This window comes from Gadus chalcogrammus, chromosome 18 (assembly GCF_026213295.1).
Source record: "Gadus chalcogrammus isolate NIFS_2021 chromosome 18, NIFS_Gcha_1.0, whole genome shotgun sequence".
Lineage (NCBI taxonomy): Eukaryota > Metazoa > Chordata > Actinopteri > Gadiformes > Gadidae > Gadus > Gadus chalcogrammus.
In genome coordinates, this window is record NC_079429.1 from 9,874,649 (window position 1) to 9,891,331 (window position 16,683).

The 16,683-nt window shown below is 42.4% G+C and overlaps 1 protein-coding gene across 1 annotated transcript; it reads left to right on the forward strand.

The window, feature by feature from the left end:
• Positions 1–1,238: 1,238 nt before the first annotated feature.
• Positions 1,239–16,676, forward strand: fam13c (family with sequence similarity 13 member C). The gene is made up of 12 exons (XM_056577683.1): positions 1,239–2,218; positions 6,257–6,344; positions 6,426–6,707; positions 8,035–8,173; positions 8,733–8,814; positions 10,301–10,382; positions 10,851–10,974; positions 11,417–11,500; positions 11,859–11,957; positions 12,236–12,435; positions 12,843–12,944; positions 13,620–16,676. Exons 1-12 carry the CDS (start codon positions 2,002–2,004, stop codon positions 13,732–13,734), a joined length of 1,614 nt encoding a protein of 537 aa, XP_056433658.1. The 5' UTR covers positions 1,239–2,001; the 3' UTR covers positions 13,735–16,676.
• Positions 16,677–16,683: the final 7 nt, after the last annotated feature.

The following is a 16,683-nucleotide window of genomic DNA, read 5'->3' on the forward strand; positions in this document are numbered from 1 at the left end:
CTGGGCGATGACTCATCCCGACATATGTGGGATACGGGAGGATGTTTTCTCCATCACACAGCGACTCCACTCTGCACCACATCAATATTCATGTCCCTGATACGGCCAGTCTGCTGGGGTGTTCCCCCTGATACCCCTGTTAAATAGGTAATAGAACCCCATTTAACCACATGAATTAAGATCGTATAGCTCTTTGAAAAGAATAAATACAATTAAAAGCAACACAGGCATACACACATTCATTAGAAGGGTGCCCCCTTGCAACAGATGCTAATGAAAGATGATTGTCTTATGAAAGGAGGATGTCATGTCCATTGTAGGCTTTGAGCTCAGCAATATAAGTCCCATATCGCACCTCCATTGATCCATCGACACGGCCATGAAGAATGGCCCTTGAGCAGGGAATTCAATAACTCCCCTGATTATTTGCTTGTGTCACATGACATATGGGAATCGTCACACACACACACACACACACACACACACACACACACACACACACACACACACACACACACACACACACACACACACAGGCACACAGGCACAGGAAACACGCATAAACGATATGGAATGTGTAGGCGTCGGTCATATACCGTCTTCTGCCTTCTATCTCCTATCGACCCTGTGTGTGGGTGTGTGAGCGTGACTGTGTGTGTAGTGTAGTAAAGGGTGTGGGCTAGGGTTGCAGCTTCATTCATAAAAAAAAAGAGCGAGCTCAAATGGGGGGAGTAAGCGAGAGAGACGATGAGCGAAGGAGCCAGGGCGGGGCATTACTCATCTAACACACACACACACACACACACGTCGAGAAGCACCCAGCTCCCACTGATGTTGGTAACATTCACACCAAAATAAAATCAGAGAATCCTTCAATCTTTCCCACGCATCTTTTTATGGAATAGCTCTTCCGTATCTCAATTTATTCCTTCGTCATGTTAGTAATTTCATAATTTCCACATTCCTTCACACTCTAGAACGATTCAATCCTATTTTGCACTCACTCACTACCTATACATTACGTACATACCATTACCTTACAGCCCCCTTCCTCACACACTGCAACTTTACCCACTCCCAGCCCTTCGCCTATCAGAGGAGTCAGACCTACGTAGATCCTCGGTGGACAGTGTGCGTGACGCCAAACTTGTCTCCGCCCCCTCCTCTCGCCTCTGCAAACCGGTGTATAAATAATCAAGGACCGAGGGGGGAGAGAGAGGGACACGATGGTAGAGATAGGTAGGGAGAGGCTGGATAGAAAGAGAGAGAGGGTGGTAGGGAGAAGAGCGATGCAGCATTAGCATCATCAGTAGCCCCATACGCGCAGTCACACGAAGGCAACCAGAGAAGACGCAAGCATTCATTTGGCGAGCGTGCGTCAGGAAAACGGATATCTTTAATGTGCATTCCAGATTCCACCCGATGGTTTTCAGAATAGAATTGAAGACTGCAATTCGTTCATGAAGGACAGAGGGGATGCAATGCGCGATATTTAGATTTGTGTAATTGGAGCGAGAGGATCTGGCAACGGCGTCTTTGACGCAAATGCGATGGAGCTGCATTGGAACTGGTTGGTGGCTTGAGTGATTTATTGGAAGCGCGCTTGCTGGATTTTTACTGCGAATGAATTTCCATTTGGGGGATTATTCTTGGCTCGACTAAAATGATTTTTTACTTCGCTTCGCGTAGGATTTAGTAATAATAAAAAATAAGTAACGTAATGACCAGCGGAGACGAACCCGTCGTGATCAGCAAATGAAAAAAATCCACATGCTCGTTTTTTCCCCGCGTGTTCTGTCAAGCCAAGGCATAAGCATCGGAAGCTTCAACAATTGAAATATTAAACCACAAAAAAATCCGAGATTGCTGCAGCCACTTTGCCTTACTGCCCTAGTTTCCGTGACAATGTGGGAACAAAACTGATTCCAAGACCGAGACCCCCACACCCCCTCCAGCAGTTCACTGGCTAGCTTATTGGCGTCGTGTGGACTCTCTAAAAGCATGTTCTGCTTTTGCCTACAAAGTTCCCTGTTGAAGCTCCAGGCGCTGGAGGTAGAAGGCGGCCCGTCGTTAGGGTCGTCTCCAGAGAATAGCCCCCCTCCCCTAGGAAGCAAAGAGCAGGGACGCTCTTCGTGTGCTATGGGCGTTCGCGGAGAGAAGGAAGGCAATACTCTGGCTCTGTGTCATAGCTGTCCTGCAGACGAAAACAGCCCTCCAGGTAGGCTACTACAGCGTGTCATGACACGGTGTCTTTTGATGTGTGGTGTTCCTCGCTGTAACGTACTTCTGTTTCTCCATCACATCGCTCCTTAACCTCTGCTCGTCAAGACTGCTCTGCTTTTGCCAGAAAACATCCAATCAGTTATTCAGTGCGTTTACGTTTCGGCTATTCGCTCATTCCTCCAGCTATGACCACCCACACCACCGCCATCAACACCACGCAAACCACCAGCACCTCCTCCCCCTGGCTCTTATTCACGTCACTAGTTTCATTGAATCATCTCTTTTTATAAATACAGATCTATGTGGATGTGGATTCTTTTTATTCAAGCCACTGGGTGTAGAAAGAAAATCTGTTGGTGTTAGCTCTTGTAACATTTGGGCTGTAGTGATGGTTTGAACTTATTGAACTTTGACCTTCCATTAGTTTATTTAGTCTTGAATCACATTTTGGTTAAAGCAATTACGTCATCCAGCCATTGACCTGTATATTGAATTGACTTGGTGTATGACTCACACCCACACAGACACCCACAGACACACGCACACACACCTACGCACACAACCACATGCACACACACAACCCTACACACACAAATACACACCCACACACCTTCACACAGACCTTTCCCCACACACACACACACACACACACAAATACACACGTACACACACAAACACACAAAGAACACACACGTACACAAACACGCACACACATATGCACACATCTAAACACACACACACACACAAACACAAAAAGCAGACACACACAGACGCACATACACAATCACGCAGACACACACGCATACATCTACACACACAAACGGCCCACATCTATACACGTCTACACACACACACAAACACAAACAGGCACACATCTACACACGCACGCACGCACGTGCACACACACACACACAGACCCACCTACAGACATGCACTGGAGATTTGAAATGCAGCCTGTAGAGTAGACATTGGGCTTCATCCCAAAACATTTCAAACAGCCTAACCAGAAGTCACCTATCTTTTCCTATCCACTCATTCTATTTCAGCCCACAGTTGACATGTTGCCAGTTCATCCGTTCATTTCTATGTTATTTACAACATATAGGCAGCCATCTGCATCACACATATAATATCACCATGCTCCTCCTAAAGACCCCACAACGCTCCATAGCACTGGTTATCCTGTTGCCCTGGGTGACCGAAGTTGGGCAAACTGCCATTCATCCATGTGGTTTTGGTTCAGCTCCTTGCTCGGGCCAGACCATTCAATCCCCTCTGAGATCAGATAGGACATCGTTTCACCGCGCCGAACACTGTTTGTTAGCTGCTTTTGAATTATTTAAATATGGTTTATGATGATTACTTGAGAGCAGTATCACTATTATAGGAGACAGTTCAATATGACGGGCGTTTGTGTTAATCCACTTAACCAGCCATATCGTCTTTATTGGTAGTTTGTCTATTTCAATCCTTCAGTTCACTAACTTCCTGTGACCATTAATTGTATCCCTGTACCCATAGGGTTCTGCTGCTGGTCTTTCCTTCTCTCTCTCGCTCTCTCCCACTCCGCTTTCACTCACTCTTTCTCTTCTGTTAGCATGGTGTGCCACTTATTTCTTCAGCGTTTTAAAATCAACAGCTTCACCCAGACGAAACAGCTGTTTCTGCTTCTGCATGGCTCTCACTAGTGTGTCATCATTACTGAGTGTCATTATATCGTGGCTAGCTGCGTTACATAGCGCTTGTTAGCAAGGCCGCGTAGCACATAAAGGCACCGACACACTTGAGTATACGGTAGCCTACATTCTGAAGGTCTGCGTGCAATACGTACAATACCACAACCTCCTTTCTTTGATAAACTCTGGTTGGCAGCGTCTGTGGTTGACCTTAATACATAATATATCACCTATGCCATTTTTTTTATATGGAACAAACAGATTTGCTTCATCTGAATTTTATAATAAGAAAGGGTTATCGAACGCATTTTAACTCCCTATTATTCACTTGACTACCCGGAAAAATAAAACCTCTGCTAGCTTTGTATGCTTATTCCTATACCCACTCTGCACTCTGTCTTTTTTAGGAACTAGCAACTTTGGTAGCTGCTCTAATGTTGATTATATGCTTTGATTGTACTTCTCTCCATCGCTTTGGATGAAAGCAAATTGACTAAATGCAAATGTGGTTTGTTTTAAAGTTAAGCAAAACCTTGAAGGAGAAAATTTGCAAATGCATTAAAAACCAAACGCTATATAAATATTTTGGTAATTATGTAAATCACATCTAGTTCAATCATTATCATTACACTCTGTAAATTAAGTGACGTTATCACACCCTCTTGGGTATGACTGAGAATTTAATTATAAAAGAATGTAAAGAATGTACGGAATGTGCAGTAAAAAAAAGTTGAATCACATCACAGCCGTACCTGGGGGACATACAAGTAGTTAAGTGTGCGGACACGATTTCGGGCACTTATTTATCGCGGCCATGAAAGCAGAGACTAAATGTCATCATTATTTCAGGTTTCAGGAAGCATGGCGCGTGCGCCGCTATGCCCCTCTCTCACGCAAGACCCACCACCTGCCTGTGCCCACCGCAGTATGCACTCTGCTGAGCCATGCCTACTCTGCTATTTATAGAACACACACACACACACACACACACACACACACACACACACACACACACACACACACACACACACACACACACAGAGTAGACAGACACACACACACACAGAGTAGACAGTCACAAAGACAGACACACACACACAGACAGACACACACATACATAGAGAGACACACACGCACACACACTCTGACTCTAAGGCTGGCACGTGAGGGCTGGCTGCTGATTGCACAGCACAGGCGCTAACGGTAGATCCTCTGAGGAGCCTTTCTCTACAAGGCTCAACACTGCTTCTTTATAGCCACTGCAAGGCTCACCGCTTGATGACGGAGCCTTTCCAATGTGCCCAACAGCTCAGTCTCCCCTCTATACCTATACCTTCCTCCTGTCTTCCTTATTCTGTCACTGTGTTATGAACGTCATCTTGTAAAGCACCATGTGCCAAACAGTTCAGTGGTCTTTCGGTTTTCTATGTATATATATATATATTTTTTTTTTTATGATGATATATATTTATATTTATATATATTTGATCTTATCTAACATGCAATATATTTGGCTCATATCTGATTATTTTTTTCAACGCTTTTCTAAGGTTGCTTTCTATGTACGGCTTTTCCATAATCATCATTATGAATACATGTGTCATTTATGTCTATATTTTCCCTTGGCATAAAGCGGCTATTGTTATGGGACAGTCAGCCATGCAGGTTAACTCTATATGTGACAGATTACACAGAATATTGTTTTCATAGCAAATTCCAAGTGAGGCTGAGAGCAGCTAATATCGGAGCAACTGCCAGATTTGCTGCTGCATGATCTTGTTTCCATAGAAAACAAGCAAATACATGCCACGGATGTCTGTAGGAGTTCTATGCCCATTTTTTTTTAATAAAAAGTACTGCCTTAATCCACTCAATTAGACTGCCGTCCGTTAGACCTCACCAACCTGCTCCCTGTTTACTTTTGATTCGGTAACTCTGAAGGGCGTCTCAGGGGGTTCATCCCGTGCTGACGGCAGTCTGCTCACATCAGTGGCTGCTGCTAATATGCGCCATTGGAATCGATGCTTCCTTCCAAAGCATCTTGCAGCATTGTGAGTGCATACATGTTGTAGCATGGCATGGCTCCGGTGGGAATCCAACGCCTTTGTGCTAAACGTGATGAGATGTGCTACATACCGGGGTAACAATAGGGTAGCCCGCGACATGGATGTCCTACTCCTGACTCCCACCCGAGAGGTTCTCGGTTCGATCCCCTGTATCTGCAGCCTCCCTAGCCTAACCTCTATGACCTGTATCTGAATTATGCAGATGCTTACGACAGAAGCATCCTCTGAAGACTAATGGGGATTAACAGCAACACTGTCTCTGTGTGTTGTGCCGTGTCTCCTCCACCTCAGAGTCGCTGAGGGTCTACACCAGACCCCCACAGTCCACCAAGCACCAGCCCTTGGCGCCTCTGCATGCCCACCAGCAGCAGCAGCACCAGCAGCACCAGCTGGACCTCAACCACCACCACCACCACCACCCGTCCCTCCAGCCTCTGCACCCCCTCACCCCCCCGCCCAGCCCCCACCCCTCGCCCTACTCCCCCCAGCGTGGCGGCGGCGGCGGCGGCGGCGGCGTCCCCGGGGCGAGCGGCGACTTCGGGGGGGCGCTGGCGCTCTACGGAGGGGAGGACGGGCGGGAAGGGGGAGGAGGGGAGGCGGACGGAGGGGCGGGGGCCCTCCTCCACCTGATTGGTGGGGGCCACAGCCCACTGCCGTCGCCGCGCTGCTCTGGCCACAGCCTGAGGTTCAACTCGGACCCCGAGGCCGCGCCATCGCCGCCCTGCGCCCAGCAGTACATGCTGTGAGTGTCTGGCAGCCTGTCTGTCTGCCGGTCCAACCTGTCTTTCTTTCTGTCTGTCCTTGTATTTTGTCTGAATATCTGTCTACTGTCTAGCTACCTTTCGGTCTCTCCTTCACTCTCGCTGTCTCTCTTTCGATTCCCTCTGTCTGTTTGTCTGCCTGTCTGTCTCATTGCCTGACTTTCTGGTGGTTTGTCTGTCTGTCTGTCTGGTGTCTGTATGTAAATCTATGCGGTCTGAAATCTCTCTCTCTCTGTCTGAAATCTCTCTCTCTCACCCTCTCTCTCTCGCTCTCTTTCTCTCTTTCTCTCTTTCTCTCTGTCTCTCTGTCTCTGTCTCTGTCTCTCTCTTTCTCTCTGTCTCTCTGTCTCTGTCTCTCTCTTTGTCTCTGTCTCTCTCTCTCTCTCTCTCTCTCTCTTTCTCTCTTTCTCTTTCTCTCTCTCTCTCTCTCTCTCTCCCTTTCTCTCTGCTCTTTGTCTGTCTGTCCGTCTGTGTATTTCCGGTACTGCCAGAGGCCATGTCTGGCGGATAACAGGTTCATCACAATGAGTGTTCAGAACAGCCCCTCAGGTCATCGGATGACTTTCCGCTCCAACGCAGCAACCAAAGAAATTCAGTTTCATTGCGATTGCCCCCATGGCGTGATATTTCATGTTCTATTTTCATCTTTGGTTCCTCTTGTCTATGTGAATTTTAATTCACTGCGTTACAGCTCATTTCTTTCGACCAGTTATAACAGGATTTTAGTTTGTAGATCTGAGTGTGTGTGGTTGTGTCCGTCCCTGTGTTTGTGTGTCTCCGTGTCTGTCCGCCTTTTCTGTGTGTGTGTGTGTGTGTGTGTGTGTGTGTGTGTGGTGTGTGTGTGTGTGTGTGTGTGTGTGTGTGTGTGTGTGTGTGTGTGTGTGTGTGTGTGTGTGTGTCTCTCTCGCTAATTTTGCACACATGCCCTATAGTCCGGAGTCATCTGTGCATGAAATGCAGTGACACTAATTAAGGCTAACTGACATTCATGATAAAGAGTATGAATAGCTTTCATCTCTTCCATTGCAGCCATGTATATACTCAGATTCTTCTTAATAAAAGTCTGAATAGAAGAGTATAATAAAAATACCAGACTTTTATTATGCTCCCTAACCCAATTCATATTAGTTTGAATAAATGACATCTTATATTTCACTGATTGTATTTATACTTTTCTGGTATATATTTAACTAGCTGCAGCCCAAGCTATCTTCATAACAGTGGTGAGATGAAGAGGAAGAGACGAGAGGAAGAGCAGGAGTGGTAGAACTATGACGACCCCTGACCTCTGACCTCCTTTCTCTTCAGGGCAAGAGGTCGCGAGCGGACCGAGGGACCAGCGGTGGCGTCTCCTTCCTCCGTACCTCTCCTCACTCGACACATCGGCACCCTGAAGAAGAAAGTCCGCCGTTTCGAGGAGCGCTTCGAACAGGAAATGAACTACAAGGTGTGCAGTCTTTGAACACAGAGCTGTGGCGTCAACAGGTTCATGCTCGAGGGAATCCCCAACAAACGCTGTGTTTATTTCTGAATGCATGTATTTTAACCGTTGTTTTAGCACCCTCTACTGGGAATGTGATGGTAGTGCTAGAAGACTGCGTTTAGAATGGAAATACATATAAATAATATATGTATACTGTACAAATAACAATGATAGTATTGGATGACACAGATGATCAGGGTAATTACAAACATAATTAGTAATTGAGAAATACATTGTGTATTCAGTTATTATACAGCAAGAAGCACACTACTACCACACAGATGCATAGGGTTCCTTTAAGAAAAGGGTGAGTTGCCTGGTGATAGTACTTTCAAGTGTGCTATTTCAAATGTGTCAAATACTGTTTTATATGTAGAGAGTTCGCTGTCCTTGTTTATTTTATAAATAAATTCAATATGTTTCAGTATTGTATTTAAATCTTAATATAAATAGTAGCAGAGTAGTCTCCCGCTTTGTTTTTCTGTTTCATTCATTTGCTTATGCTGATGTTTTTATGTTTCAGCCGTCTTACAACGACAAGAACGCCAACCCTGAGATGGTAAAAGTGATGTTGGACCTGGCCAAGTCACGCAAACAGCTCAAAGGTTAGAATGAGTCATTACTCATCAACACAGTCAAAGTCACTAGTCACGTTTCCTGCTAAAGGTGAAGCGAATCTTTAGAAAGTTCGCAAAAAAGAAATTCGAATTAGGTGCGTTTCCATCAATTAGTTGGAGCGGAAAACTACACACATTCCAGGGCTTGTCGTATCCTTCTGATAACATGCTCTCTTAGGTCCTGATATATAGCGGAATTGTGTTGTTGTTTTCCATCTAAAATAGCTGTAATGTTTTTTTCTTCGATGTGAGCAAGGAAAAGTTTTACCTCTTCAGCGGTCCACACACATATCTATTATTCTCATTGGCCATCTGTTCCATGGATGTATTTAAAGGATACATTGTAGCTACATATTTATAATTCCAAATTCGTCCCAGCCTTTATACCACAGATACTATATGGTCTATGGCATATAACCGCGTTTTCTGATTACAGTTGAATTCATTTTTCACAATTTACCAGCTCTCGTTTTTAAGGCTGAACAGACAATTTGACTGGAACTTCTTAGTAGGAGTCTATATATCACGGAATAATGGACACTGTATAATTAAAGGATATACAAACATAGACATCCTATATCATATGTATGTATATGTATGTATGTATGTATGTATGTATGTATGTATGTATGTATGTATGTATGTATGTATGTATTTATGTATGTATGTAAGTATGTATGTATGTATATATATATGTCTATGTATACGCTTAAAAATATATATATATTGGTGCTACAAGTTGATGTCGGCAGGGTTGCTATGGCCGGTGAGGGTGTCGGATTGACTCGGCTGCCAGATCGACTCGGGGTCCTAGATGCGCAATAATGACGCACTTCCTGTAAACGCTGTCTTTTAAATGCGTATGCGCGTTTCATTCATTCCCATGTTATTCCCAAGTATTAAAGAACTCCTTTTTTTTTTAATCTATGGTCGTTATGCGGAAATCGAAAAGACGTTGTCAGTCCTGTGTGTTCAATGTTCGCTACGTCACAGCTGTTTCGAAAGGTGTGTTTCCATCTTTTCGCATGAGTCAAAAACCACCTCAAGCGAGCGGATAAACCTTTCTGCGAATTAGAGGATTTTTATGCAAATGTTGGTGTTTCAATTACCGTTTACTGATTCAATGCTTCAAAATTCGCATAAAAGCAGGGGGATGGAAACACAGCTATTAAAAACAAGCATTAAAAACTGTATTTTATGGAAAAAATAAAATAAAAAGGATATTATGGCTTTTTTTACTCTAATTGAATAACAAAGTAATGACCATGAATTATTGTGGTTTGGTAGAATTCTTGTTTAATTGCTATGTGAAGCATTTATTATCCATATTTGAGATATTTATATGAAAGCAGAGTATGATATGATTATTTGACTTGCTTGACTGCTGTATTTATTTGAATCAATTGTAATAATGCATCATGAATAACACAATGTTATCTTCCATCTGTCCTCTTGGGGTGCTATATCTTCCTAGAGATGAAGCTGAGACACTCTGTGTTTGATTCAAACGACCTGGGCCCGGAGGGAACAACTGGGGACTCCAATCAGCTGTCCAGGTACCCCTCGTGTTATTAAAGGGCTTGCAAATCGCACCTCGTAATGACCACCTCCAATTTGGAAGCTTAAAAGCTTTGGAAGGATACTTAATTTGACTTATGTTGTTGTGTTTGAAACTGCCAATGCGTTTCTTACGTGAGACCAATTTTAATTAGCCTGGGTTATGTTATGGTAAAATAGGTATCACCAACAAAAAATCTCATGATGCATTTTTCTGTCCAACAATTGCTTCTTACATAGATGATTCAAATCTTTTACTATTTATCATGTTCTATTTTAATAAATAATTTTAAAATTATATTTTAAACCTGCTCTAAGTGCAGCAGACAATTTATTATTTTAGTTTTATCCGTTTCGTAATTTTAACTTTGATCAGTACACCACTGGCAGACTTTAATTGAATGTGACTCCTGAATTTAACGTTAAACTTTATTCATTGTTGATTCACTTTCGATCTTGTGTTGCAGGGGCGGTTCTAGCCAGCAGGGGGAGCCAGAGCAACACGAACCCACATTAGAGGAAACAGTTGAGTCACTATTCGGGAGGCTACGAGAAAAGAGACAAACATTAGGCTTGCCTGACAATATGAAGGTAAAGAACCAAACAAAATATGCATGTGTGTTTTTTGTGTGTGACACAGCTTGAGTTTGTATGTAGTCTGTAGTAAACGCTTACGTACATTTCTATATGTGTGTTTGTGTGTGTGTGTGTCTTTGTGTCTGTGTATGTTCTGTGCGAGTGCTGTGTGTCTTTTGTGTGCCTCTATCTGTGTGTATGTGTGCTTGTGTGTGTGTGATTTTCTATGTGCTTGTGTTTGCGTTATATTTGTTTCTGTCTACATGTTATGTGCGTGCCGTGTGTGTGTGTCCCATGTGTATGCCCCGAGTACCATGTGTGCTCCAAATGCGTGCTATGTGTGTGTCCCATGTGTATGCTTTCAGTACTGTGTGTGCTCCTACTGCGTGTGTGTGTGTGTATACCTGCTCATAGTGTCCCTGTCTCCGGGCTGACCCTGTGTGTGCTGGGTCCCTAGGAGATGACTCAGGGCCAGATGGTGCTGGAGAAGATCACGCTGCAGAAATGTCTGCTGTACTTCGAGAGTCTCCACGGACGGCCGGTGAGGGAGACCTGCAGTCCTCACATCACAATAACATTGAGTCATTTAGTCAGACAATCAAAACAACAACACAGATGCATTCAAACCCAAACCTGAAGACAAATGTCTGCGTATCTAATTTTTTTACTTAATATTATTATTTTGTTACGTTTATGTCATTTCTTCCCATCCTTTTTACTTTCGCTGTTTCCCTCTTCGCTTTCTTCTCAAATGGATATCGGTTTTTCCTGCTATATACCTCATATTGACATCCTCTCTCTCTCTCCTCTCTCTCTCTCTCTCTCTCTCTCCTCTCTCTCTCTCTCTCTCTCTCTCTCTCTCTCTCTCTCTCCCCCCCCCCCCCTCCCCTCCCCTCCAGGGTTCTAAGCAGGGGAGGAACCTGGTGAAGCCTCTCTATGACAGGTACCAGATGATCAAGCGTCTCCTGTGTGCCAGCCCCACCACCATCACAACCATAGTAAGAGGCTCATTGGACCCTTATAGCTCTTATGGGACTTGGAAATTATTATTATGTGTAATAAATGTTTTCTAAGTGTCGTCTGCGAGTTCTGTCACTTCATGCAACTAAATGTCACTTCCTTTCAACCATGTAACATCCTTTGTGACAATAAAAACAAAAAATTACCTTCAACTTGTCAATGGGTAAAAACATTGGATTGAGAATCCTATACATGTGAATGTAAATGCATTTTAACTATAAAACAAATAATGTGTCATCTTTTCCGTCATGGTAAGGAGGAAGAAGAGGGCTCAGATGAAGATTACACCAACCACCATCAACCGGCCCCGCCCCCTTGCAGAGTGACGTGGCAAGCAGCCAATGAGGAGGACAGTGACCGGGACAGTGACCCGGCCTTAGTGTCTCCCATAGTGGAGGTGAAGGACGTCCGCGAGAAGTCTCCCATCACGGTCATAAATCTCCATGAAGCGTCCAGGTACACATCATGTCACCATGGAGACACCTTACTGGAAAAAGCCAAAAGCCAAAATCTATTGGTTTTCCCTAACGAGGAAACCAATCAGAATTGATCTACCATCTATAACAGCTCTTACCATGACACAGACACATACATAATATGCATGTAGTAACACGTTAGCAGAGATATCCTTGGGTTTACATACATTTGTCTTATTGTACTGAAACAAGTGAAACAATGTTTTGTTTCGCATGAATAATATTGGAATATAACCTGAAAAATAAATGACAAAACCCACTATGATAATTTATTATCGATACATTGAAAGGACCCACATAAAATTCGGATTTACTGGATAGTAGATTGTCTCTACATCGGATTACTTCATTTCAGGAGTTTTTCTAAAACAATTTCTGACCGCGCAGGTCGGAGCTGGTGCTGAGCTTGCGTGAGACGCGGGTGGAGAAGAAGAGGATCCGTAAAGGCCTGAGGGAGTTTGAGGACGAGTTCTACAGACAGACCGGAAGGTGAGCGACCGCTTAATGCTGGACTGCTCCCAGAAGCACTGACCTCAAAGCAGAGTGCTCTGAAGCATGATTTGTCAGATTAGTTTGCCATACCATGGTTCTTAGCTTAAAGCCCATATCTTACTGAGACCAAACCACGGTTTGTAGTGCGTTTTCTTGTTTTGAAAAATGCATATATTTCGAGCCATCCGATTGGTTGAAAAAAAATTAACCCATTTTATTGGTTAGAAAAAAAAAAGTTAGTTCAAGCGATCTGATTGGTCAAAAAAAGTATTAATTTATAAGATGAAAATATATAATTATTTCAAGCAATAAAATAAATTATTTTATTTTTAGGTTATTAAAAAAATTACTTAAGTTGCAGAAAGTCTTGTAGAAAGATAAACATTAATTTAGCGCTATTGTTACAGTTAACTTATTCATAAAAACAAGTACCAAGCACAATTACTAGGTTAACCCGTTCCCTGTTTTCAACAAAGATAGCTAAGATAAGGTGCTACACAATGCTTAGTCCTATGTTGTGTGCTCTCTGAGATCAACATCTTCTGTTCATCCTTTTTTCATGCAAACAACATAGATATGTTGTTTGCGACATCGACAACGGATCTACTATTCTTTTGTGGCCGAGAACTGTTGGTTCTGAGCGACCTGTGTCTGTGTGTTTATTGTTCACAGAACGTGCCAGAAGGAGGACCGCACGCCCATGTCGGAGGAGTACCAGGAGTACAAACAGCTCAAGGCTAAGCTCCGCCTCCTGGAGATCCTCATCAGCAAACAGGAAGTGAACTAGCCAGCGACAGCAACGCTACTCCCTGGTCTTCTTTTGTAATTAAAGTACCGTACATATACAAATAGTTCATTTTTGTGCCACCAAAGTGTGCACCCTGAAAAGTGTGAATGGCATAAATGTACACTAAGTCGACTCAATAAGTGTACACTAAATAGACTCAAGTGTACTCACTTGCTGTGAATACGCAGGAAGCGTAAACGTAAAGCGACTTTATCCTCATGTCCTGTCCTCCAAGTCTTCTCCCAAGTGTACTCACCGAGATGCATACCTGCATACGTGTGAGGGGCTAAGTCAACAATTTTAATGATAGAAGTGATTTAAGGTGTATATTGATTCTCTTTAGGTGGACTCAGCAACAATGATACCTATCAACTGATCAACTCAAAAATGCCTTTGACCTTTCAACAGATTCTATTTCAGACACCAAAACCTTGGCCTAGACTTTTCTATCTATTGTGATGACCTTGAGTGTCTATGTGTGCACATGCTCAACTTCAACGTTCGATTTGTATACTCGTTATTTTCTAACATGACATTTGTTCCCGCTCCTATATACAGTATGTAGTTCATGGGCGAGTAGGGATCCATCGCTATGATTAATTTGAGCAAATCAAACCTTTTTCTGTGGTGTAAATAACATTGTGATTTATAACCCCCCTAAAAAAATGAATCCAGAGGGTGGGATTAGGTGAGGGGTGCGTTCAACACTGACACTAGAATGCACTTTAATACCGAGGAGCAGGCATGAGAAGAACAAAGGACCGCAGAGGGCTGCTCAACACATAGAAGCACTTTGTCAAGTGGAAACTTAATGTGTGATAAGTGTCGACCATTTATTGTTGTTGCTGTTGAACGTGTTGGCGCTGGTTATAGTGGGGTTCAAAGAGCAAACAAGTTTCAGTTGGACTAGTTTATTCAGAAAATTTGATCATATTGCATCAATATCACCTCTTTTTATCAACCGTCATCTAAACTACGCGGTAAATTCGCCCCCTTGATCGATTGATTGAAGGCGTTCAGTAGAAGTGTGCCTACAGAATCTGAATGATCCTGAATGAAATGGATCTGTATTCACATCACTTTGGAGAAAAGCTTCTGCTCAATGACAAGATAGAAAAGAGTTTATCCTTGTTTCACTTTAGAATGGCTCAGATTATGTTTAAGTGGAAATTAGTCAAAGGATATCTTCCTAGAATGATGGGCAAAGGTGCAATGACATGTTGATAACTTGTATATGAATCTTCAAATTATTCACTTTATTGTGGAAACTACTCTTTGTGATAGTTCCAGACAAAAAAAGGAAAAATAACCGTTCCTTATGCCATACGGGGCACATTAAAGGAGATGATATTATATTTTGCCAAAGCCTAAGAGTATTATGCATTATAATCCATATTTTTCCTTTGGATTCATATGCAATATGTGTATTCATACATACTCCTCTATACATGTTAATCTGTTTACATTTGCACACAATGTATGCAAACCATACAAATAGCAGCTAATAAATGTCTACTGTTAAATATAATTGATATAATTTAAAACTGTTAAGTAAACGGATCACATGTGACAATGAGGAAGTTTGTAAAAGTGTTTTGTTTTAACTTTTATCTTCAGGACCTAATTGACACATAGGTGTCACACACGAGGAAGAACCTGGTCTCAAACAGGCCCTTTGTGCGTTTAGTGAGGAGGCTTCCTTTATCTCCAATGTATTGCAGGGTTGGTAAAAATCTTGTGTTGCATGTGATTCTTCAGGATGGTACAGTTCACTGAAAAGTCCAACTGTTTCAACACATTGGACTGCGGTTTGTTTTATTTTATTTTTTTGTATTGTATTGTATTCTTTTATATCCATAAATGAATGTGAATGATTTATGATCACAAATCCATCCCATTTTTCTTTCTGCACGTGTGTTTTTCAGTGAAATCAGTGAAGCGTCATCACTGTGTATTATTATTATTATTATTAAGTATATATATATATATAGAATCACAATTATTGCATACTTGTCTGTGAGCTTAAAGCTGGTCGCAGGGAAGCATGTTTAAAAACCCAACGTTTAAAAAAATAAAAGCATTTTAAGTAGTGTATAAGTGAAATGTGTAAATGTACCTTTGATAACTCTTGACTTCTGGTGTGAGGTATCAGTTAAGGACTAACCATACACATTATACAAGACAGAGGTCTCAATAACCCTTATGATCCCATCCAAAATAGACCACAACCTGACCTGAAGGGAGATAGGGGATCCCTGGCACTGGCTAGACGGCTCTAGCTTGACCCATCATGTAGGAGGTGGACACACTGTGCTATATATGTCAACACATATTAGGTTGGTTGGTTGAGGTCACTGAGGGCCCTGTATACATGTGTAGAATCTACATTCCCTGGACCACTCGGAGTGGGGCTTCTTATTGGCTGGCTCAGAGACCAAAATGGCAAAAAAACAATTCAAAATGTTCATTACACCTCTATTTATGAAGAGTATTGGGGTCATTTGTAGAAAACAAGTCTTTACATTAATGACGGTCCATACTTACGTTTTTCAGTGTAAATGCAGTATATCTCAGAGGGTTTGAGGGAGAACTGAAAGTATGATTACACTGTGTGTAATTGAACATATCTGGGATTGTACAAACTACTAACAGACTTAAAAATTCCAGCAAGATTGTGTTGTAGTTTCGTAGTGGTTGGTTGTTTACTTTTTCTGTGCATGTCTGTATGTGTTGGTGTTGGTATGTTATGTTTATTTAAATAGAAAATCCGCTCTCGTAAATGACAAATGGTTGATATGACAACAAAAAATGACTTCCAGTTCATTGTGCAACAACTTTTTTTATGACTTGAAATTAAATATTTTGCAAAAAAAAACTTTTATTTTACCTGTTTATTTTGTTAGATAAGCACACCGTATTTGATATGTTCAAAAATAATTAACACTGCAC